Source organism: Lactuca sativa, chromosome 1 (assembly GCF_002870075.4).
Source record: "Lactuca sativa cultivar Salinas chromosome 1, Lsat_Salinas_v11, whole genome shotgun sequence".
Taxonomy (NCBI): domain Eukaryota; kingdom Viridiplantae; phylum Streptophyta; class Magnoliopsida; order Asterales; family Asteraceae; genus Lactuca; species Lactuca sativa.
Window position 1 is genome coordinate 151883267 of NC_056623.2, and position 26234 is coordinate 151909500.

At 38.0% G+C, this 26234-nt stretch overlaps 1 protein-coding gene across 1 annotated transcript; it reads left to right on the forward strand.

Annotated features, from left to right (window-relative positions):
- Window positions 1–623: 623 nt before the first annotated feature.
- On the forward strand, window positions 624–7695 carry LOC111916111 (disease resistance protein RUN1). The gene is made up of 7 exons (XM_023911746.3): window positions 624–797; window positions 1365–2113; window positions 2875–4003; window positions 4475–4798; window positions 4879–5796; window positions 5874–6480; window positions 7093–7695. The coding sequence occupies exons 2-7, from the start codon at window positions 1581–1583 to the stop codon at window positions 7242–7244; spliced, it is 3663 nt and encodes a 1220-aa protein (XP_023767514.1). The 5' UTR covers window positions 624–797; window positions 1365–1580; the 3' UTR covers window positions 7245–7695.
- Window positions 7696–26234: the final 18539 nt, after the last annotated feature.

Genomic DNA, 26234 nt, shown 5'->3' on the forward strand with positions numbered 1-26234 from the left:
TCTGATCCCCATATTCGATAAAAATGCCTCATCACCACCATTCTTCCCATTTCCCTGCTCTAAAATATAGGGTCTTCAAATTTTTAATACTTTATTGGCAATTTTCGATTACATTCTAGTTTCAAGTCTACAATGGAACATAATAGCTGTCCCTGCTTGGTCCACTCTCATGACCACCTTTATTATGTCCCCCTCAGTATTTCTTCATCTAGGAGAAAAACAGATCAAGATTTTACTGATATTCAAAGATGTCATCGGTGATAATTTCTTTTGTTGAAACTAATCATGAACAAGATCGATTATATAGGATTCATGGGATTGAAATTGTGGATAATATGGGTCACTTGGCTAAAAACCTACTCGGTATTGGACGAAATTATCATCGAATTAAAGGTTGGTGTCCTCTTATCCAAAAGTGGAGTAGATTTGATTTATATTTTTTTAGGTTCTGTCCAAGGGCACAATAAGGAGACTATCCACTATGGAATATGGGACTAAGAGCATGTTTTGAGGTTATTAAACAAAATTGAAACTTGGATAAAAACCTGGGATTTTAAATAAAGCATAAGGACCAAGTTTGTAACTTATTAAAAAATTTATAATGGGTTGATTAAAAAAAAAAAAAAAGACTCGACCCTCTCTCCTCTCTCTTCGAGACTCGGGTCGTCGTCTCACTCAATCGTTGACTGGCAGTTTCACTGAAGATTTACAGTGATCGTCGTTCGTTCTGTAGTTTTCGCTCATCTTCCTCCTCTTTCTAATCGCCGTTGGTTCTTCCTCTTTCCTCTTCACTTCAGGTCTCTTTTTTTTCCTCAGATAAATATGAAAACACATTCTTACTAGCTAGTTTGACTAATTGTTGACCAATTTCATCATCAATCATAAATCACATCATAATCATATGGGTTTTTTTTTAGAAAAAATCTATTATTACCAGATTGAAATATCGATTATTTGAATTGCATGTGTTTAGTTTTATATTTCAATTAGGAAATATACTTCCTCTATTTCTTTATAGTTTCCAATTCATTAATTCAGTCTTTTGTTTGGATCTTTTTATCGTGTTTGGATCTTTTTATTGTTTATTCACATCTAGTAAATGTTTGGAGTTCCCTTCATGAGATGTAACACTTAATTAACTGAGTAACCAATATTTACACAATTCAGATCTAAATTTATGGTGATTCTATATCCAAAATTATCTGCATATATGTTGTCTGTTTTTGAAGCAGTCTAATTCACATGTTTTTGAAGTCGTTCAGATATTTTATTTTGAAGCATATAAGGTATATTATTGTTGAGGTTATACTGTTTAATGAGATTTAAGTTGTGTATGGTATTAATAATGTGGATTTTATGTACAGACATTATGTATGGGATCTTGAGTTTGAGGCACAAGTGTGGAAAGGGTGGGATTTAAAAGCTTCAGAACACATTATTTTCTATCTGAGAGACACAAAATAGATAAATTGTGAAACCAAAATTCATAACCAATGATGTCCAGAGAAAACTGAGTTTTAGAGCTTATTGGAATTAATACACCACCAATATATAAGGAGATCATTGTCTCATAACTCATAATGGTTGTTCTCTCAGAACATTCAGAAGGATCTTCATCTTCTTCATCAACTCATAAAGGTCATAGATATGACGTATTTTTAAGTTTCAGAGGTGTTGATAATCGTCATTTTACCACTTACCTTTATAAGGCACTCATGGATGCCAAAATCACTACCTTCTTGGATGATGAAGAGATTGAAATAGGGGAAGATCTGAAACCGGAATTGGAGAGTGCTATTAAAGTATCTAGGGCTTCTATTATCATGTTGTCTAAAAGTTATGCTACTTCCATTAGGTGTCTTGATGAAATGGTGTTGATCCTTGAGCAACGAATGAAATCCAATCATGTTGTAGTCCCCGTCTTTTATCATGTGGAGCCCACCCATGCCAGGAAGCAAAAAAGTAGCTTTGGAGATGCAATGGCTAAACATAGACAGAGGATGGAGGCAGAGACAGATGCAAATAAAAGAAGTAAATTGGCTCAAAAGATGGAAAAATGGAATAAAGCGCTTGTAGAAATTGCTGGTTTAAAAGGGAAGGATATAAATGGAAGGTAAGTACTATCTTATCCTGTTATCCATATTTCTACACTCCTTAAGTTCTTTATTAATTAGTGCATGAAAAGTCAAAATCATGTTCTCCTTATGAGTTTTAATGAGTTTCTTCATAATCACCAAATAGGCATATTTTTTGATGTATCTAAAGTGGATAAAGAAATGCTTGCGACTGAATCTAGGTTTTGCAATTATTTGATCTCATGATGTTCTTCATATTGGTAGGTTAACCATCCTGCAATTTTTGACATATTTGCTATGCACACATATTATTTTATAATAAAAATACTTCATCTGGATTATACCATTTTAATGAATTTTATATGCCATCTGTAAAAACGAAAACAGTTAGTCCCTTACAATGCGACTACATATTTTTATATCTTTCTTCCTTCAAATCATATCATATTTTGTTATGCTACATAATTTCTCTGGCTTGTACGTAGTAATGTTTAACCTATAGTTGTTATGTGACATTTTGTTTAGATTCGTTCAAAACCACACGACGTTGATATTTAAGTTTGATGGTCTTACGGAAACATATGAAATTTGGTGGCCCATTAATGAAATCTTGTATTGCATTGGTGGTTATGGTCTTATTATAGATAAAAATTATGGCCTAGCAAATTAAGTAGAATAGCTCAATATGATATAATTTGATGTAATTTGGTTTGGATTTGGGGATAAATTTAATATCTAATTTGCTATGTTAGTTTTTCTAGATTGTATTTAATTTGTTATTCTTATTCAAATCAACCAGGCATGAGATGGAGTTTATTGACGAAATTGTTAAGGACATCCACCGAAGGTTACGCATATCCTCAAGGAGTCCTCTCCCACAACTTATGGGGATGGTTTATTCCATTGAATTTGTCACTTCATGGTTGAAGGATGCATCCTCACATACAACAAACATACTCACTATTTTAGGTATTGGTGGTATTGGGAAGACATCTTTAGCCAAGTATATATATGGGTTACATTGTCATGAATTCCATACAAGCAGCTATATTGAAGATATTGGTAGGAGATGTCGTGGAAAATTTAGTGGGTTGCTTGATTTACAAAAACAACTTTGTGATGACATTTCAAAAACAAGTTCGATGAAATTTCATGATGTATCCATTTACACCTCAAAGATAGAGAATTTAGTAGCTCGTAAAAAGGTGTTTCTAGTTCTTGATGATATTGATAGTCTAGACCAGTTGGATGCATTACTTGGAAGTAAAGGCTTTCATCCAGGAAGCAAAGTTATAATAACAACAAAGGATACATGGTTGACAGAGAGTTGTGCATTATTCAAAACGAACGTTAAACCCAAGCATACAAAGCACATGCTTAAAGGCTTATATAAGACTGAATCCCAAAAACTTTTGTGTTTTCATGCATTCATGTCGAACAATCCCAAGGAAGGTTATGAAGAGGTGTCAGAAAACCTTGTGAACTATTGTGAAGGACATCCAATGGCTCTTAAAGTTTTGGGTAGGTCTCTACACAATCGAGATGTACCTTATTGGGAATGGTACATAGACAGGCTAAAGAAAGAAAATGATTCCCCTATAAATAATGTCTTGAGAATGAGCTTTGACTCTTTGCCATCCAAACATAACAAGGATATGTTTAAGCATATTGCCTGTTTTTTTGTTGGAATGGATAGAGATGTTACTGAAACAATATTACAGGCATGTGGTTTGGAAACAAGAACCGGTTTCACGAATCTAATCGACAGATGCCTTCTTAGTATTGGATGGGATAACGAGTTGATGATGCATCAGTTGGTTCAAGATATAGGAAGATTCATAGTATGTGAAGAATCACCAGAGAAGCCATGGAAGCGAAGTCGATTATGGTGTCATGAGGACATATTCAAAGTGTTGGAAGAAAAAAAGGTAAGTAGCCATGTATACTTGTTAGTAGTAGTATTAAATGCAAGAAATAGCATTGTACTTCCGTTGGTTTGTTTATGACAAAATTCTTTTTTCATTTCTTCCAATTACAACATTGTACTTTGAAAAATATACTCAATTATAACAATGTCATCCTAATATGAAGCAATTTTCATTGCTATATTTGGGTAGATTTTTTGAAGTATAATATCCAAATTACTAATAAGAAAGGAATTGAGAGTGTGATGCTATACTTGGGTAGACTCTTCAAAGTAAAATGTCATAACGAGAATTTTTTTGAAAGTACAATGTTGTAATACAATGAACTGGGAGTAGGATGTTTGTAATACACAAATTAGATGATAGTGCATTAGTAGGTCTTGCATCTATCCGGTAGTACTATGCACGTTAAAGTATTTTGTCTTATCTCTATTTAATTATTTTAACTTTTTTTGGAATTTGGTTTCTTTTTAGAGTACAAGAAATCTTCTAGGCCTTGCCCTAGACATGCAAAGGCTTGAGAAAGAGAAGTTGTGTGCATCATTTGAGCTGAAAACGGATGCATTGAGTGACATGGATAGTCTGATGCTACTGCAACTCAATTATGTGCAGATTAATGGGTCTTACGAGAACTTTCCAGAAGAATTAAGATGGCTTTGTATGCATGGGTTCCCTTTAAAGTCCATACCTTCAGACTTACCAGTGGAGAACCTGGTTGCTCTTGACATGTCATATAGCAATATTGAATCATTTGGCATTTATTATAATAATCCACAACGACTTCATAAGAGGCAAAAGGTAGCTTATTTCCATTTGTTATTCTTCCATGTTTAGTTGATGAAATTCACTACTATTCTAACTTATCTCCGTTTGATTAGTTGATTGGATCATGCTCAAAAGATAAAAGGTTGCTTGGGTCATTGAAGATTCTTAATTTAAGTTTCTGTGAACAACTTTGTAGTGTGGGTGGCTTCGATGAACTCCCTGCACTTGAGAGATTAATAGTTAGAAACTGCATTGGTTTGCTTGAGGTTTGTGAATCAATTGACCAATGTTTTGAACTTGTCTTCGTTGATTTAAGCTATTGCATCAAGCTTGAAAAACTTCCAAGAAGCTTAGGCATGTTAAAGAAAGTTAAAACACTATTGCTAAACGGTTGTTATCTTGGTGAATCTCGAATAAAGACTATGGGTATGGATTCATCAGCCTTGCTCAAAGCAAACAACAATGGCATAAACACAAAAACCTCTTCATCGGCCATTATAAAGGCCATACCAAGTGATTCGAAGCTCTTTTCGCTTTCTTTACCAAAGTCTTTAGTAAAGTTGTCATTTGAGAATAATAACTTGTCCACCGAATCCTTTCCCATTGACTTCAGTTGCCTATCCATGTTGAAGGAGTTATGTTTAGATGACAATCCTATCGTTTCCCTTCCCAACTGTGTGAGAAGCCTTCCTAGGCTAAAGATACTTAGTATGAGAGACTGTAAAAAGCTAACGTCAGTTGAGCACCCTCCACATACACTAGCATATTTGGACCTTTATTTTGATTCTAACAACCCTTTGCCGCTTAAAGTTTCATTTGATCCAGAAATGTCCCCAATCCATTTCTCCATAGATTGGAAGATAAATGCACCTTCGTCATTTGAATTTGAAGGCGTGGTCAAAATCCAACCAATGGCAGGTGTGGAGGAAAATGTCCTGCATAGTTTGGGTTGGAGTAAGCTAGACTTACTTAACAAAAGGCTCTTGGGAACTGATATTTTGTCTAGAGAATCACAGGAATCTGAAATCCAGGTTTGGTCTAGTTAACTATATGTCTTTGTATGAATATGTTTGTATATATAATTAATGAAGGTGGTTATATTTGACAGATGTATTATGAATTTGGAATATTCAGCACATTTTATGGAGGTGAAGAGATGCCGAATTGGGTTACAGATAGAAGCATGGGTCCATCAATATCACTTACCATTCCATCATCTTCTAACAACCTCACTGGATTGAATTTCTTCAATGTTTGTACGTTGCAATTTCGAGAAGACAACTCGTTTTATTTTCCAATCATCATAATTAGGAATATAACAAAGAATCTAACCTGGATATACACTAATTATGTTTACAAAGTGGATGTAAGTGGAGATTGTGTGATATTTTTAAGCCATTGGATGTTTGGGATGAATGAGATGGAAGGTGGTGATCATGTTACTATTACCGTGAGCCAGAAACATTATTGTATTGCTAATCAAGTTACAAAGGAGTGTGGGGTGAGTTTTGTGTATGATGATGGAGAAGAAAAAGAAGAAGAAGAAGATGCATTGGGTTATTACAAGTCATGGAATCATATCATTGGTGGAGATCTCATTGGATTTCAAACAACAACAGGAGAATACATATTAAACAACATGCGATTTATGTCACCTGATCTTGTTGTTTCTTCATTATATCGTCAATTCGTTGGAGAGGATGCCAGCTATAAAGGTATTAAAGATTATATTATTGTGTCTTATTTATCAGTCTTTATCAAGCATTTGTATGCCAATAACATAATGGAGATCACACAACCAATGACTGATATCATACTTGCACTTAATGATATGACATATGATCCATTAACTAACATGACTAACATGACCCAACTTCTTTAAATTGATGGATCATGACTTATTTATCTTAAATAGCCAGATTATAAACGGGTCCACCAAACAGCCCCCTTTATGTTGTGGTCATTTAACACCTTTTCAAGATCGATTCTTAAAAAGATCAATGTAACTTCTATTTATACGAATTTTCTTTATCAAATTCTCTTTCCAATTTACACACTCTATTATGTTATTTGGATTTGAAATATATTATAATATGTTATTACAATGTAAGTCCCTATTATTCTAAATTCCTGGCTTCGCCCCTGTTAGCTGGTCAGGTTTTTTTTTTTTTTTCTTTTTTTTCTTTTTTAATTTTTGAATCACATAAATATATTGAATTAGATCTAGATCAAAACCCCACTCATTAAGAAGCCTGGCTACAGTTATTCTGTCAAGTAGATGTAGGTAAATGATAATTAACATATTACTTTTTATCTGTTTTCATCAGAAGAAGAAGTGAGTTTCAGAGCTTTATCCCAAAGGAAGTCTGACATACTTGGAAATGGCCAAATCAAAACGTGGGGCCAGTCACAGAAAAGTCAACAGCCCAAAGCGAGTCAAACATTAGAAAAGCTCACTTCTCAAGGCAACATTCTGTAGAAGAAAGCTTGCATAATCCATCCAATCATCAAGTTTATCTCATACAATCTACACAGGTGTTGATAAATGACGAGAAGGTATCTGGCTAGGGAAGATGCTGAACAGCTCAAGGAATTATTTGATTCATATATGGATCTTTTTGACCCATGCTAAGTGACAACAATATAGGAATTGACATTTCTGCCATCTACAATCTTGGAGACTTGAATTTCGCGGGAAATATCGTGTGGTTTAGACTTTAGAGTCTAACTTGAAAAATGCACCACATATGCTTAAGACTGCCAAAAACCAAAAAACTCATCGATAAAGTTCTAACCCATGTTATACGGTGTGGGCAGTTTTTGTGATCCGATGAATATATGTAATTAAATTTAGCTTAATGTATGTAGATTTTTAATTAATTAGCTATGTGTATTTATGCTTTAGGCCATAAAATATTTTTAAATCTAAACCTTAACTTAACTCTAATAGGGAATTAAGCATCTAATATGCAATTACCAAAAATCCTCATTAAATTTCGATCTTCGGCCATCAAAACATTGCTTTCAACTTCCATATTTATAATGAATCATACAATGATCAAATCTAGAGAACGCCAAACAAAATAGTTGTAGATAATTGTTACTTTTTTCAAGATCATTTGTAATATATACGGTTAAAGGTTTTTTGGAAATCAGTATACGAAACACAACGGTTCTAAACCATATTATGTGGTGTGATGTGGGGGTTTGATGAACATAAGTAATTCAACGTAGCCCAATGCATGTATATTTTTAATTGTGTACTTACGGTTTAAGATGAAAGAAAAGATGACTTCAAAATGCAATGGTATGAGAGAGAGAGAGAGAGAGAGAGAGAGAGAGAGAGAGAGAGAGAGAGAGAGAGAGAGAGAGAGAGAGAGCATAAACCTAAAAAACCTTAGAATATATATATATATATATATATATATATATATATATATATATATATATATATATATATATATATATATATAGGGTGAGGTTCAATAGAAAACTATAATTAACCAAGGAACCAATCTTTTTTTTTTCAACTTTTAGAACTTATTTTTTATCAAAAAAAAAAAACTAAAAATACAAAAATTCATAACTTTTTATCTTTTTTCCAATGATATAAAATTCGATTTTTTTTACGTCAAATTCACAATGTGAATCTTCAAAAATTCACAACGTGAATCTGGATTCACACGGTGAATTCTAAAAATATTTTTCACATTCACAATGTTAATATATGAATTTAGATATTTTTAGATTTTTTTTTTCGATAAAGAATAAGCTCTAGAAATTGAAAAAAAAAAAAAAAAAAAAAACTTTGGTTCCTTGAATAACCCATAATTATGGTTCTCTATTGAACATTTCCATATATATATATATATATATATATATATATATATATATATATATATATATATATATATATATATATATATATATATATATATAGAGAGAGAGAGAGAGAGAGAGAGAGAGAGAGAGAGAGAAAACATCAATAGAAAATGCATCAACCTAAAAAACCTTAGAAATGTATAAAAAATATTTGAGATATCTAATCTTTTTTCTAACTTTACAAACCTAAAGATCGAAACTAGATATATTAGTTTTTTTTCCATAGAACCCCTCCTCTCTCTCTCTCTCTCTCTCTCTATATATATATATATATATATATATATATATATATATATATATATATATGCTTAGGTTATTTTGTTTTTACTAAGTATTGTGTGCCAGAATCCACAGGTCTGGACCAACGGATGAAATTAATCAATGTACATGATTTGAGAGTGTATGATATTACAATGGGGTAACCTGTACCATATAATCACTCAATTTTTAGCAAAATGGTATTTTGGACAATTAACTACATTTATAAAAGGAAATTTTTGGATTTTTAGGGATGATTAATTCTCCTAATTTAAAAAAAAAAATCTGAATTTTTTTAATTAATTCAATTTCAATTTTTACCGATTTTATTTGTATCAGAATATTTTTTGTTAGAATGATACTCTTTCAGAATTTTATTCTAATAGAATATTATTGAAAAAAAACACAATTCTTGAATTAGATGTTGAAAAATAACAAACATTCTAATATATTCTTATACATATGAACTTAAATACAAATTCATACATATTCTTACAGACTAAAAGTCTTATACATCTTAATATAGTTATAAATATTCTACAAGAATATCAACAAAAATGAATAACATTCTTAAAAAATAACAACATTCTGCTAGAATACTCTCGTTCTCCATGTTTTCTTCTTGAATTCTTGAATTCTGAAAGAATATTGCTTTTTTTGGATGTTGAATCCTGAAATTCTGAAAGAATATTGTTGTTTTTCTTTATTCTTTGAGAATGAAATATCACATATCTTTTTTTCATAAGTTTCCTCATCATTCCTGCATCATCCTAACATACATTAAATTCCAACAGAATATATGAATCATGAATATTTCAAAGAAACACATGTTCTTGCTTACATCACCACAAAAAATACACACCAACTTTTAGTTTTTGTTTTCTTCCTATTATGTACAAAACTCGGAAGTTTTTAGTTTTTTTATAGAAGTTTACTTAATTCAAACGGCTTAGAAAAACAAAACAACTAAAGCCAGTATATGCAAAACAAGATTCTAAAATAAATTGACTTTTATATTCAAAAATCACTACAATAAAACATAGAAGAACAAGTATAATAGCAATAATATTCAAACTAAAAATCAACCATCGATTTGAAATGCTTTTTGATCCCAATTTGAATCAGCTTTTACTTTTAGAATTTAGATTGATCGTGTTTCAAGTCTCAAATCAATTACAAGAACCCTATCGAGAATTGTAACCTTAACAGAAGAACATCTTAACTTGTAAACATTGGTACATAACAATAACAATGGATACAATCTCGAAAGGGGAATCTCTTAAAATGGTATGTATAATCATCAATTTCTAGGGTATATACTTAATTACTCTACACAATTACTTATTTTAGATTCCATGAAATTAAAAGATCGAAGAAGACAGACCTTTAATTTGATTTACATAAACTCACTCCTCAATTAATCAGCGTGGATTCAGACCTAGAAGCATCTCTTCATCAGTGAGAGAATGGCGGAAGTGATAACGATGACCATAAGGGAAGATGTCGCCGCGATCATCATTGTTCTAGTTAGAAGAAATGGGTTTGCGGTGGTAAAGAGGGTGGCGTGAAGAGCTTGTTCTGTATGAGATGAAGAAGGAGCGTAAAACCCTAATCTGGTGGGGGTGAGGTTTTGAAACTGATATCCTAATTTAAAAAGGGGATATTATTTAATTTTATCAATTTACCATAATTAATTATAGTATAGATTACTATTATACCTTTATATTTATTATTAATGATTTATTTTTTCCTAAATTCCTATTGGTGCATTCATGCACACAATAGTTGCTGAAAACATTTGAACCTAGCTCTCTCTCTCTCTCTCTATATATATATATATATATATATATATATATATATATATATATATATGTATATATATATATATATATATATGTATATATATATATGTATATATATATGTATGTATATATATATATATATATATATATATATATATATATATATATATACAAACACACACACACACACACAAATAGGTTCAATAGAAAATGCATAACTCGCGAAATATATCCTAAAACCAATAATCAAGTGACATGTGTCCATTTCTTTATCCATAAATAATGTATTATAGAAGTTATTTATATAGTTTACTATAAAGTCATGTGTTGTTATGATTTCATTGGTTCTAGCATGTATTGCCCTAATCATTTACTTTCCATAAAACCCTCCTCTCTCTCTCTCTCTCTCTCTCTCTCTATATATATATATATATATATATATATATATATATATATATATAAGGCTTGGGGAATATGTGGCTGTATGTACCTAATATTAGGTATAGAACCATCAAAAACTATATTGTTTTAACAAAATACAATCATATCTCTCTACCATCTTTCTTGCATCCTCTATTAGAGCTTATGTTAGACTTTATATATATATATATATATATATATATATATATATATAATGAAGTTTTATATTTAAAAAAACACACACACACACATGCAAGTAAGGTAGGTGTTAAGGGAAGTTATGAAGCCTATTAGAGGTCTAATAAAGAAAAATATTTGAAATACATATATGTTGGAAATGAATCATGAAATTAAAAATAATATGATTTAAAAAGCAATAAGAAGAAGCTAACAATGAAAGAAAGTTATATTTTTTAGTCAAAATGAAGTTAATTTTGATGATTCTATACCTAATGTTACATACATGACAACCATATATTCACCTTTTCCATATATATATATATATATATATATATATATATATATATATATATATATATATATATATATATATATATATATATATATATACGATTGATTTTGGACCAATCAAATTTAAAAAAAAATAATAAGAATTAAATAAATAAACAAGGGTACTTAAGTAATTTGATAAATAACTTCCACAAATAATCTCTTATAATTATGGTAATCATTGACTTCAGCTGACCTAGGTTTTCTCCCTCTTTAAAGCAGCCACATAAAATTGAAAAGATGTATTGTTCTTCTTCTTCCCCCTTGCATCGCCATTGTTTCCTCCATCTAATACCACTATAGAAATCGTTTGATTCCCATACTGGTGATCCATCCATCATCGGCTCCACAGCCCCACCTAATATTGCACCAGAAAACCCTATGACGACTTGCTTCCAACCTGCTACCATCCCTCTCCGACGATCTACTATCTTCTGCGAGTACTCCGCCACCAACCACCAGCTCTTCCACCTCGTCTCCAGCAACCTCCTCCCCCCCTCGGTTTTTCTTTACCGTTTTTTAAATTGAAAAAAAATTATTTGAAATTTCGCCTCGAATGAGTAGCCCCATCGAAGACCACATCAAAAATCGACCCCAAAACCATTACGGCCGAAGGTCGAAGGGCGCGTTCGACAACCCCTAACCATCCGAGCACCACTGTTGGATCTCCGTGAAACCCCGATGCATACTCTATTAACTCCATAAACGACTAAAACCTCTAAAGCCTGCAAAATTCCATTTATCGAGACTCTGCTTCGGTATTGCTCATGTGAATCCCTATGCCTGTATAACTTTACTTTAAGGTTTGAGCTTTATCGTTCGATATCAGTCTTTATGATTTTTAGTGTACCATTATATCAATATTTTTCTTTTATATCATTATTTTCTTTATACATAAACATAGAATTTGTGATTATATCATTATAATGTGTGCCTGTGATACCAAATATGAAAGGGCTTGTGTTTACTAATTATATATGCCTTATACATAGAGTTAATAACATGTGACATAACTATAGAAGAATTATTTTTTTTCTGGTATGAATGTCATCATCTTCGGTTGTCATAGGTGACGTTCCTTATGCACTCCAACTATTTGTCTAAATGCTTAGAATAAAAAAAAACTATGATTTTGGCTTATTAAGTTAGAATAATTCGGATCTTACCCATACTCCTTTAGTTAGTATGTTTAAATTTGGTTTTCTATTTTTCATTTTGTGGGATTAGGCTTCTAGTGTTCGTTAATTTTACTATCATATGAACCTAACACAAAACACCTACTGTAATGAAGTTTTTATATAATTGTAAGTTCATACCATTAATTCCATGAACCTAACACAAAATCGATTGCCAAACATAATATAGTGTTCTTTTGGAGGGGGTGTTATGTTTTATCTTTGGTTGTTATGGTTCATGGTGGTTGGAGGTTTATTTGTTGAGCTATTTATACTTTTTTTGATGATTCTACCCCTAGCTTTGTCTTGCATCAATAAATTGTTTTCTTGTTTAGTTTCTTTTGTGTTTCTAAAGTTGTTGGCTTAAATTCTGGTTTCTTTGGTATGGTTTGTGTTCCTGGTATGATGTTTACCGAAATTAACATCTAATTTGGAATCAAATTAACTGATTATAGTTCATGAATTGAAGATTTTTTGTTGCTACAGTCTTAGCTTACAAGATTGACATTTAAGCAGGATTTTTTTTGCTACTACAATCTATACAATTTTCTTGAATGAATTTCTTTGTTTTAACCATTGTTTTTCTTATTATTTGTAGTCATAGTCTTATAGATGGTTGATCATGTATTTCATCTAGTAAGTTTTTAATGGAGAATACTATAAATGGACATTTTTTATGGGGTTTCTTGCAACACCGATAAAAATTTAGACCAATTTAAAACATTTTCAAAAACATTTAAAACCAATAGCTATTACAAATTTGTTTCCAAAATAGTCTATATTAGACTTTTCCCCTGAAACGGTAATAAAACATGAGGTGTTGTACAATCACGCCTTCGCCTTGCCGCGATCCCCTGATGTACCTGAAACAATGAACTGAAACTGTAAGCCCGAAGCTTAGTGAGTTCCCCCAAAATACTTATACTCACAACAATACACATATAATCATAAACAGCATACTATGGGTCCAGTCAACCATCGGGTTAGAATACCCCAGGCTCACAACCAACAGGTTGGAATGCCAACATACTATGGATCCAATCATCCTCGGGATGGAATACCCCAGGCCCACAACCAACAGGTTTGAATGCCCACATACTATGAGTCCAATCATCCTCGGGATGGAGTACTCACATCCCACAACCAACGGGTTGGAATGCCCAGGTCTATTGGCTTTCACACAAAGCAGTAAGCCTCACCCGCCAAACAAATATGTGCACATGTATAACAGATAATCACATACAGTCTATAGACAACAACTAATCTAACCGATCATACCACACAACACATAATACCATCCTATCTACCAGGATACCGATCTAATAGATCATACCACATACCACATAATATTATCCTACTCTCTAGGATACCGATCTAACATATCATACTAGCATAACATAACCAGATAACAATCCAAAGGACCGGATTTGGTGCCTTAGACCCTTGATTATAGTGAGGATAACTCACCTTGCAACTGTCGACTCGTAAGATAAGCTCAAACTCTCAGATTACCGTCCCAAACTCCCCCACCTATATTCATTGCAAAACTATACTTGTAAATTTCCAATCTCCCAAAATGTCCCCAAAAGTCAACTAGTCAACCCTTGGTCAAAGTCAAAGTCAAAGTCAACTGTCAAGGTCAACAGTCCATGTTGACCTCAACTCGTTGATTACCCTTAGCTACTCGCCGAGTCACTTGAGTGACTCATCGAGTTCCTAAGGTTTGCGGTCGTAAACTTCCTTGGCCGACTCGTCGAGTTTCCCTTGCAACTCGCCAAGTTCATATATGTCCAACAGTTGGGAAAACCCCATCCGACTCGCCGAGCCCACGACAATCTTTATCGGACTCGCCGAGTCGACCATGCCACTCACCGAGTCCCTTCACTCCTTCATCCATACAGATGCTTTTTAAGCCATGTAAAGGCTCCATATTACAGATCCAACTTCCTAAGGCATGCTTATCATGTAAAGTTGCAAACATTACGTGCATGCAAAGCTCTAAAGCCTTAAAATGAAAAAAAAAAAAAAAAAAACAAAAAAAAAAAAAACTAAGCTTGCAAAGAAGTCTTGCACTTGAGGGAAGGCTCATACTTGCGAAAGCTGATAACTTTATGGATCTAGAGGCCAAGGGGAGTCTAGATCTGAAGTTGCAACTTCAGATCTTGACTCAAACACAAGAAACGTTTCCTAAAACCCACCCAAAAGAGATTAAAGATGAAATGAGCCAAGGATACAGCCTAATACCTTCAAGTAAGTGTCAACTGAAGTAGATCTTTCCATCCCATAAGTTCCTAGCTTCAATTTACTTGTTTTCCCCAAGTGTTTCCTCACCAAGATCCCTCTTCCAAGATTTAACACACCAAAGAAACACACACACGATTTAGGGTTTAAGGGTGCCAAGGAGCTGTAAAGGGGAGGCTGGGGGAGGCCAATTATCCTTTAAATAGGGTGCAATAACCCGAAATTTAGGGTTTCATCTGCCAGCTCCTACTCATTGAGTCCCTTCTTGGACTCGGCGAGTAGGTCACTAAAACATGTGGACCAACCCGCTGCTACTCGACGAGTAGGGCAACCAACTCGTGGAGTAGAACATGAATCAAGAAAATTCTTATATAAAATGAATACCTAAGAATCAGGGTGCTACATTTCCTGTTGGTATGGATATTGATAATTCTTTTTTATGGTGAAAATTTTATGATTTTAAAGCTACTTTAGTATTTTGACCATTTTGTCCTTTCATAGTTAATTTCTTTCTTTGGTTTGTTTCATTCTAGAGTGATGAAATTTATTTGATGTGCCTAATGAATGGAATTTAAAACCTGCAAATATTCTTTTAGAATGGCGAAGACTTTAGAATGTGGAAGGCTAATATTCTTTCTGAATAAAGAATGGCAATATTCTTTCGGTTCTCATATAAAATTCTTTGGTTATGACCATATGGTATGCATTATGTAAGAACCACTAGAGTTTGTAAGGTCATTTTATCATAGGATTTGATGTCTCTCTCTCTCTCTCTCTCTCTCTATATATATATATATATATATATATATATATATATATATATATATATATATATATATATATATATTTGGTAGAATAATGAGCATTGCATATATATATATATATATATATATATATATATATATATATTAGATGATGAAGATAAATGTGTTCTCATAGAATGGTATTCTTACAGAATGCAATTCTCGTTTGATGTTAGTCTCATAAAATGTCTCGTAAGAATGGTTAGAATCAAGAGGACTATGGACCATTAAAGAAGATCAAGTGCATTTGTTCAAGAATTTTATATTTAAGAATGCTATGTTTTTTTAGAATTTACTTCATTTTTATGACAGTTTGTTAGAATATATATAATTGTACTAAAGTATATCAGACTAATATTCTGTAAGCATATGTATGAATCTACATTCAGATGTCTATGAATATACAATCTTGTTATTTTTCAACTAATGGTTCAAGAATGTTGTTTTTCTTCAAGAAATTGATTTAATCAAAATATGTATTATGTTAGAAAAATGTATCTTGACATTCTTATAGAATATCATTCTAACATAATGTCATCCTCACAGAATAAATCGAGTATAATTAAAAATTACATTAGAATTAAAATTGAAATAATTAAAAAACCAGAATTTTTAAATCAATAGAATTACTTATCCCAAAAAAATCTAGAATTTTATGTTTTTAAATTTATCTCAATTGACTAAAATACCCTTATAGTGAAATTAGATGGTATTTTTCAAATTTTTAATTAAATAATATTTATTAATACCTTTTTTAAAATAACTAAAACGATTGGTCCACAATCAACCTAACATCCACACAATAGATAGTTAAAATACAATAACCTATATATATATATATATATATATATATATATATATATATATATATATTGTAGTACCTGGTTCCTGGTATGTAATATAATCTAAGTATTTTGCATTTTTTAGCTGGAACTCGGCGAGTTGTAGGCCCGACTCGCCGAGTAGAGACGAGATATTGAACACGTTTAAGTTAGCGACTCGGCGAGTCCATATCATGGACTCGGTGAGTCCGCCAGTCTGGAAGAAACCCTAGATCCACGAGTTTTGCACCCTATTTAAACCATGTTATGAGCCCCAAACTCGCCTGCATCACCCTCAGAGCATCATTTAGCAAACCCTAACCATTCCTTGAGCATTTCTTGTGTGAATCTTGAAGTTTGGAAGAGAAGAAGGAAGCTAGATCCAAAGGAGTAGAAGGAGATCCAAGATCTTGCACCCACTATAGAGTTTATTGAGGTACTAATCAGATTCCTTCTGTTTCTATGATTTATTCTCCATTATAAATCACATTTAGGCCATTTTATCCATTTATTAGCTTGATTATAGTAGAGACATCGCATTGGGTTGAATAGCCTTCGGATCTAGCCATGTTTCAGTTCCAAAAACTTAGATCTAACACCTATATGGAGCCATTTTGCATGAAAGCCCTAGATCTATTCTTTTAAGTGTCTTTTGAGCCTTTAAATCCCTTTTCATGCATATGTACACGTAAAGTTGGAAACTTTACGTGGTAACCAACCCTTAAGAACCCAGATCTATAAGTTGTATGCATTGGTTTTGAGCAGAATAACCTATATAGAAGTTGCATGCCACCGACTCGGCGAGTCGTTCTTCAGACTCGGCGAGTCAAGTCGCGAGTTCCTGAGTTTTCCCCTTTCATGTATTATGCCGAGTGGAACCAGTGAGTTATAGGTGGACTCAGTGAGTCGGGGATCGGACTCATTCATGGAGGGACTCGGTGAGTCACTGCCCTGACTCGGCGAGTCCAAGGCAATCTTCATATATCAAGAACAGACTTGGCGAGTTGTTCATACAAATCGGCGAGTCATAGTCGGAGTGTTCATATGTTGAAGGAGAACTCGATGAGTTGTTCATACAACTCGGCGAGTCGGATGCAGATGGACTAAGTGTAACACCCCCAAAAATACGAGCCAAAAATTTCATTTTTAAATACACATACTTAGCAAAACATTAAATAAAACATTCACCAATCACAACATTTCATAAAAGATGTATGTGTCTGGAAACCAGTTATCAAAACATAATAAAGTCAGAGTACAAATCCCCAGGACGATCTCATAGTGCGGAATACAAGGCGTGTGTGTGATGTGCTGCTACCGCGCGAGCTCCTTCCCCTTCGAAGAAGAGGTACCTGAAACCAAAACTGAAAACTGTAAGCACGAAGCTTAGTGAGTTCCCCCATCATACCACATACCATACAATCACATATCATACATATTGCCAGGCATTTCTGGGGTGCCCGACCTACCCGGTACGGCCATTCTGGGGCGCCGACCTACCCGTGTCAAGCCATTCTGGGGTGCTGACTACCCATGTCAAGCCATTCTGGGGTGCTGACTACCCTTCGGTCCTGACGACCGAACCTCGGGGACTATTTCACCCCTACTGCTACTATCACATATATCATAACATACCATATTATCAGACATATCTGGGGTGCCTGAACTACCCTTCGGTCCTAGCAACCGAACTCGGGGATTGGTCCCCTCCTACTACCTATATCGCATATAACATATCAAGCCAGCATGCAAACATATAATCACATACTGTTAGACGTATCTGCGGTGTCTGACTACCCTTCGGTCCTAACAACCGAACTCTACTACTATCACATATAACATATCATGCTAGCCTATAACATATCAGGTAGTAGCAAACCTATATGATATCACAAAGACAATCATCTATCATACATCTCCTACTGGTGGACCGACATTGTGGCCTTAGACCCACTGCTACTGGAAGGTAACTCACCTCGAAAGTAGCTGCTGAACTGATCGGAAACTGACTGTCTACTGCTGCTGCTGCTCCGGACGTCCTCCGGCTATAAATCCCACAAAACGATCAGTCAAACACTGCTAGATGTTCTTAGGGTAAAATGACCCTTTTACCCTCGACCAGGTCGAAATCCAAGTCAAAGTCAACTTCCAGTTAACTGGACTCGCCGAGTCCACAAGCAACTCGCCGAGTCCACGAGCAACTCGCTGAGTCCTTCCCTTACTAATCCGGTCCCACTCGCCAAGTCCCTCTCCCCACTCACTGAGTCACCCTTGACTCACCACTCGGGACTATGGGGCCGACTTGAGTACTGACTCGCCGAGTTTGAAGAACAACTCGGCGAGCTCCAGGCAATCTTTATAGGACTCATCGAGTTGTTCATCCAATTCGCCGAGTCTAAGACCATCTTTATAGAACTTGCCGAGTACCACTTTGGGACTCGCCGAGTTCCTCGACCCATTCCCCAAATAGGCCAGATCTGAGACATGCAATGCTTCAAAACCACAAATCTATGATCCTAGGGTATGTTTACCACGTAAAGTTGCAAACTTTACGTGCATGCATGGCCCAATGAGCTCAAACATTCAATTCCAAGCTCTTTAAGAGGTCCTACACTCAATAGGGACCTCAATCACCTCAACCACAAAGACTTTATGCTACTAGGATGTCTTAAAGGTCCAAATCCGAAGTCCTGCTCCGGACCTGCTGAATCTTCTCCGTCGTTTGGAGAACCACTTCAGTGCTTCCCATGACCCTTTGGCCAACCGCTCCCCAACATATCGGGGTCCTGCACCTCCGTCCGTACAACATCTCGAATGGAGGGCGATCGATACTCGCGTGGTAGCTGTGGTCGTACAAGAACTCAGCCAAGGGAAGATAGGTATCCCAACTACCACCGAAATCCAGCACGCATGCCCGCAACATATCCTCAAGTGTCTAGATGGTCCGCTCACTCTGGTCATCCGTCTGCGGGTGAAAGGCAGTGCTAAAATGCAGACGAGTGCCCAACTCATCATGAAACTTCTTCCAAAACCTGGAAGTAAAATGCACATCTCTATCTGAAATCACTGATACTGGCACCCCGTGCCGCGCCACTATCTCCCTGATATAGATATCGGCCAACTTCTCGGCCGAGATGCTCTCCTGAATCAGAATGAAATGGGTGCTCTTGGCCAATCGATCCACGATGACCCAAATCAAATCTACTCCACGCACGGTCCTGGGAAGCTTCGTGATAAAATCCATCGTGATATCTTCCCATTTCCACAACGGAATATCCAACGGCTGCATCTTGTCATGCGGTCTCTAATGCTCGGCCTTGACCTTCCTGCAGGTCAAACATCGCTCGACGTACCACGCCACATCCCACTTCATGCAGGGCCACCAATAGTCCAGGCGAAGATCCCGATACATCTTCGTCACCCCTGGATGAATAGAGAATCGGGATTTGTGCGCCTCCTCCATCAAGATCTGGCACACGCCTCCATGATACGGCACCCACACCCTACGGTGTAGTGTCAAGAACCCCCGGCTATCATAATCGAAAGAGGTGACTTGACCCACTATTCGCTCACTCTTCCGATGCTCCTCCTTCATAGCCTCCTGTTGGGCCTCTCGAATCTGCTCCAACAAAGGAGTCACCACGGTCATCCTCATGCAAACATCCCTGATCGACGCCGCCTTGTGGCTAAGCGCATCGGCCACCACATGGGCCTTCCCTGGGTGGTAAAGGATCTCGCAATCATAATCCTTCATCACGTCCAACCACCGATGCTGCCTCATGTTCAAATTTGGCTGATCCATGAGGTACCTCAAGCTCTTGTGGTCCGTGTAAATGGTACAACGAACCCCGTAAAGGTAATGCCACAATATCTTGAGGGCGAAGACCACCGCCTGCAACTCCAAATCATGTGTCGGGTAGTTCGCCTCGTGAGGCTTCAGCTACCTCGAGGCATAAGCAATGACACGCCCCTTCTATATCAACACCGCGCCTAAGCCTGAGATCGACGCATCACAATATACCATAAAATCCTCCACACCCTCGGGCAAGGCTAAGATCGGCGCCTCGCACAATCTCTGCCTCAGAGTCTCGAACGCTGCCTGCTGCTCAGGCCCCCATCGAAAGACCACGGCTTTCCTAGTCAACCGTATCAGGGGTACGACTATCTTGGAGAAATCCTGAATGAACCTCCGATAGTAGCCTGCTAATCCTAGGAAACTCAGAATTTCGGATGGAGACTTCGGAACCTCCCATCTCATCACGGCCTCCACCTTGGCCGGGTCTACTGAAATCCCGTTCTGGTGATAAGGTGTCCGAGAAATTGCACCTCACGCAACCAAAACTCGCACTTGGAGAACTTGGCATACAAGCTCTCCCTCCTCAGGGTCTCCAAAACCTCTCTTAGATGCTCCTCATGCTCCTCCTGTGTCTTGGAATAAACCAATATGTCGTCAATGAAGACTATCACAGACCGATCCAGCATCGGTCTGCATACGCGGTTCATGAGGTCCATGAACGCGACAGGAGCATTGGTAAGCCCAAACGGCATCACCACGAACTCATAATGGCCATAGCGCGTCTAAAACGCGATCTTCTGCGCATGCTCCTCTCTGACCCTCATCTGATGATAACCCGAACGCAAATCGATCTTGAAAAACCAAGACGCTCCCTGAAGCTTGTCAAAGAGATCATCAATCCTTGGGAGTGGGTAACGGTTCTTCACCGTCACCTTATTCAGCTCCCGGTAATCTATACACATCCGGTGCGACCCATCCTTCTTCTTCACAAACAGGATCGGGGCTCCCCAGAGTGAACTTCTCGAACGAATAAATCCCTTGTCTAGCAGCTCCTGCAGCTGCGTAGACAACTCCTGCATCTCGGGAGGAGCCAACCGATAGGGTGCCTTGGCTATTAGAGCCGCCCCAGGAACGAGGTCGATCCTGAACTCTACCTGACGCTTTAGAGGTATTCCAGGAAGCTCCTCCGGGAACACATCAGCGTAGTCTCGCACCACTGGAACCTCGCTCACTGTCGCCTTACCCGACTCCCGGGTATCCATAACGTACGTGACATACCCCGCGCATCCCTGCTGAAGGTAGCGCCTAGCTCTCGCTACTGAACATGCTAAAGTTCCATGTTGTGGCCTCTCGCTGTGGATCACCAACTCTCCCCCACTTGGGGTCCTGACCCGCACTAGCTGTTGTGCGCAATCTATCACCGCCCCATTAGGGCTCAACCAATTCATGCCTATAATCACCTTGTTCCCCCGCAACGGTATGGGAACCAAATCCACCAGATAACGCTCCTCAAATAACCTCAAAACTCAATCCATGAACACTGCTGATGCTCGCACCGATCGATCATCGGCAATCTCTACCTCTAAAGGGCAATCCAACATGCCTGAGGACTTAGTAAACCTCTTGCTAAGTGCAAGGGAAACAAATGATCGGGTGGCACCCGAGTCGAACAACACCTGAACCGGAATACCGTTCACATGGAACGATCCTAACAAATAAAGATACATAAACCAAGCACATATCAATATCATAACATCATAAAAATAATGAGAAGGAAAGAATCATACCCGTCACCACATCGGGTGCAGCGCGTGCTTCCTCGGCGGTCAGCTGAAATGCCCGGCTCCTCACCACTGGAGCCTCTGCCTTGCCCTGTCGGCCATCCGTGATCCGCAGGGTCGCTGGAGCTAGCGCCCTTACCGGCGCTGGAACTGTCAACTGGGGGCAATTGGCCTTCTTGTGGCCCCTCTGGTTGCAGTGGAAACACAACAACTCACACGTCTGAATAACTGCTGCCAGAGCAGTGCAATCTCTGCTAGAGTGCCCAGGCTTACCACACTTATAGCAGCCTGACGATCCTAATCTACATGCCCCCTCATGAGGCTTGCCGCATTTCCTACAGCGGCTCGGTCTTAACTGGCCTTTCGGCCTACCATCTGATCCCTTGGGCTTCTTCCCCGAAGCCCCCCCTGTCTGTCCCTCCTCAGTCTTCCTCTTCCGGACGTGCTCCAGATCTATCTCTCTCTCCCTCGCCCTGGCAATCATAGAGTCCAAGGTAGGGCAAGCTGAAAAACTGACATGCTCTCGAATATCAGCTCGGAGCATGTCATGGTAGCGGGTCCTCCTCATGTCCTCATCACCCGCATACTGGGGAACTAACAATGCCCTCTCCAGGAACTTGGCGGTGATCTCCGCCATAGTCTCCGTCGTCTGTCTCATGTCCAAAAACTCTCTAGCAAGCTGCTGAAGCTCGACAGCCGGCGCGAACTCCGCCCCGAACCTGGTCGCAAAGTCCGACCATGACATAACCTCGATAGCTGAGGCTCCCAACGAGTCGCTCAAGGACTCCCACCAATCCCTAGCTCGATCACGCAAACACCCTACCGCAAACCTCACCTTCGACCCCTTAGGGCAGAAGCTAATCATCTGTGCATACTCAATGTCGGCAATCCATCGCCTGGCAGCTATGGGGTCCTTCGCCCCATGAAAATCCGGCGCACCACTGCCTCGAAAGTCCTTGAAGGACAGCGTGCGAGATCCCGACTAGCCAGATGCCATGTCACTCCTGAATGCCCGGAGGCGATCCTCCATCATCTCCAATATCCCCTCCTTGATCGACCCAAAGATAATGGGGGTCGACTCAAGGATACCTCTGGTGATCTCAGACGCGATGAACTCACGCAGCCTTTCATCTACTGGCTCAGAACCTGATCCCGAACCCGATCCCTCTCCTGAACTGCCAACTGCTGGCCTCAGGAGTAGTACCACCATTCTGAAATGCAAAAGAAATAACAACGGTTAGTGATACTGATACCCCTGTAGGAATCACACCCACTACAGGTTCCCTGGTCTTATCTTAGCCTTCCTCGGTTCGGGTACGGATCCTCTGCTTTCAGTAGTACGGGCCCATACTACCTTCCACATCTATCTGTACCTTCCCCAAAGACCGCCTTGACTCAACCAGGTCCCTTCCACTACCGCTGATCACTACTACTCTTTATCCTAGGCTTACCCTAGGAAACCTCCGACTCCACCCAACCCAGTCCTCAGCTGCTGAAGGCCTCTTGGTGATGCCAATTAACCATCACCTGAATACAATCACATGTGACGAGGCTCGGATAATCCTTCGAGTAAGGGACTCATCTCTACAACGGTTAGGACTCAAACAAGAGCTACGCAATAGAGTCAAATCCAACACTCTGAGATTATTTAACCCTGATCACATGTAACTTTAACGTATTTACCTAACAGTTAGCTCCCATCACTGCAAAGCCCACATAGCACAAAGAAAACAACATTTGGACATAAGGAAAACAATCTCAAGCAACTCTATCCTTGTAGAGAGGACTGAACTAGTATACAATGCTGAACTCGTACTATCAAGAATAACCTAAACAGGCTACCCTACTGCTGTCTACTCAACTCTAGCATGAAACTCTTTCATATACCGAAGCACATAAAGCATGCATATAAGGCATCACTCCTAGATCCTTAGTCCTATTCTAGCATGCTGTTCTACAGAAACTGATAAACATAAATAAACTTGTATTGGTACATTGGGGAATACTTACTTGAGCTCGGCTGGTGGCGCACATCACACACTTTGTTCTTTCTTAAAACCCATTTACTTAGCTTTTTAGAAAACATTTTCTCTTTCCAAAATCTTTTAATCCCTCGATTTGAGTTCAAACACCCCCGAAGGTGTGTCCGAATCCCTCAAACCAAGGCTTTGATACCAACTTGTAACACCCAAAAAACACGAGCCAAATATTTCATTTTTAAATACACATACTTAGCAAAACATTAAATAAAACATTCACCAATCACAACATTTCATAAAAGATGTACGTGTCTGGAAACCAGTTATAAAAACATAATAAAGTCAGAGTACAAATCCCCAGGACGATCTCATAGTGCGGAATACAAGGCGTGTGTGTGATGTGCTGCTACCGCACGAGCTCCTTCCCCTTCGAAGAAGAGGTACTTGAAACCAAAATTGAAAACTGTAAGCACGAAGCTTAGTGAGTTCCCCCATCATACTGCATACCATACAATCACATATCATACATATTGCCAGGCATTTTTGGGGAGCCTGACCTACCCAGTACGGCCATTCTGGGGTGCCGACCTACCCAGTACGGCCATTCTGGGGTGCCGACCTACCCATGTCAAGCCATTCTGGGTTGCTGACTACCCATGTTAAGCCATTCTGGGGTGCTGACTACCCTTCGGTCCTGACGACCGAACCTCGGGGACTATTTCACCCCCTACTACTACTATCACATATATCATAACATAACATATTATCAGACATATCTGGGGTGCCTAAACTACCCTTCGGTCCTAGCAACCGAACTCGGGGATTGGTCCCTTCCTACTACCTCTATCGCATATAACATATCAAGCCAGCATGCAAACATATAATCACATACTGTAAGACGTATCTGGGGTGTCTAACTACCCTTCGGTCCTAACAACCGAACTCTACTACTATCACATATAACATATCATGCTAGCCTATAACATATCAGGTAGTAGCACACCTAGATGATATCACAAAGACAATCATCTATCATACATCTCCTACTGTTGGGCCGACATTGTGGCCTTAGACCCACCGCTACTGGAAGGTAACTCACCTCGAAAGTAGCTGCTGAACTGATCGGAAACTGACTGTCTACTGCTGCTGCTGCTCCGGACGTCCTGCGGCTATAAATCCCACAAAACAATCAGTCAAACACTGCTAGATGTTCTTAGGGTAAAATGACCCTTTTACCCTCGACCAGGTCGAAATCCATGTCAAAGTCAACTTCCAGTTGACTGGACTTGTCGAGTCCACGAGCAACTCGCCGAGTCCTTCCCTTACTAATCAGGTCCCACTCGCCAAGTCCCTCTCCCCACTCACTGAGTCACCCTTGACTCACCATTCGGGACTATGGGGCCGACTTGAGTACCGACTCGCCGAGTTTGAAGAACAACTCGACGAGCTCCAGGCAATCTTCATAGGACTTGCCGAGTTGTTCATCCAACTCGCCGAGTCTAAGACCATCTTCATAGAACTCGCCGAGTACCACTTTGGGACTCGCCGAGTTCCTCGACCCATTTCCCAAATAGGCCGGATCTGAGACATGCAATGCTTCAAAACCACAAATCTATGATCCTAGGTCATGTTTACCACGTAAAGTTGCAAACTTTACATGCATGCATGGCCCAATGAGCTCAAACATGCAATTCCAAGCTCTTTAAGAGGTCCTACACTCAATAGGGACCTCAATCACCTCAACCACAGAGACTTTATGCTACTAGGATGTCTTAAAGGTCCAAATCCGAAGTCCTTGCAGAACATTAACCATAAACACATAGAGATTTAGGTTCTTAGGGCTTAAAACCTCTTTTTAGGGACAAGAAAGGGGGTTCCACGAACTAAAGGTCAAGGTAGGAACTTTTCTACCTGAATAGAAGCCCTTCACAAAGTATATTCTGGATCTTCTTCCCTTCTTGCACTCTTCAATCTTCTCTTTCTTCTCCCAAGCTCCAAACC

Bases quoted from the DNA above. Each gene is read 5' to 3' on its own strand.
- LOC111916111 (XM_023911746.3), top strand. From the start codon at position 1,581: ATGGTTGTTCTCTCAGAACATTCAGAAGGATCTTCATCTTCTTCATCA. The intron at 2,114-2,874 runs GTAAGTACTATC...CAAATCAACCAG, and splicing joins GGGAAGGATATAAATGGAAG to GCATGAGATGGAGTTTATTG. The intron at 4,799-4,878 runs GTAGCTTATTTC...CCGTTTGATTAG, and splicing joins GACTTCATAAGAGGCAAAAG to TTGATTGGATCATGCTCAAA.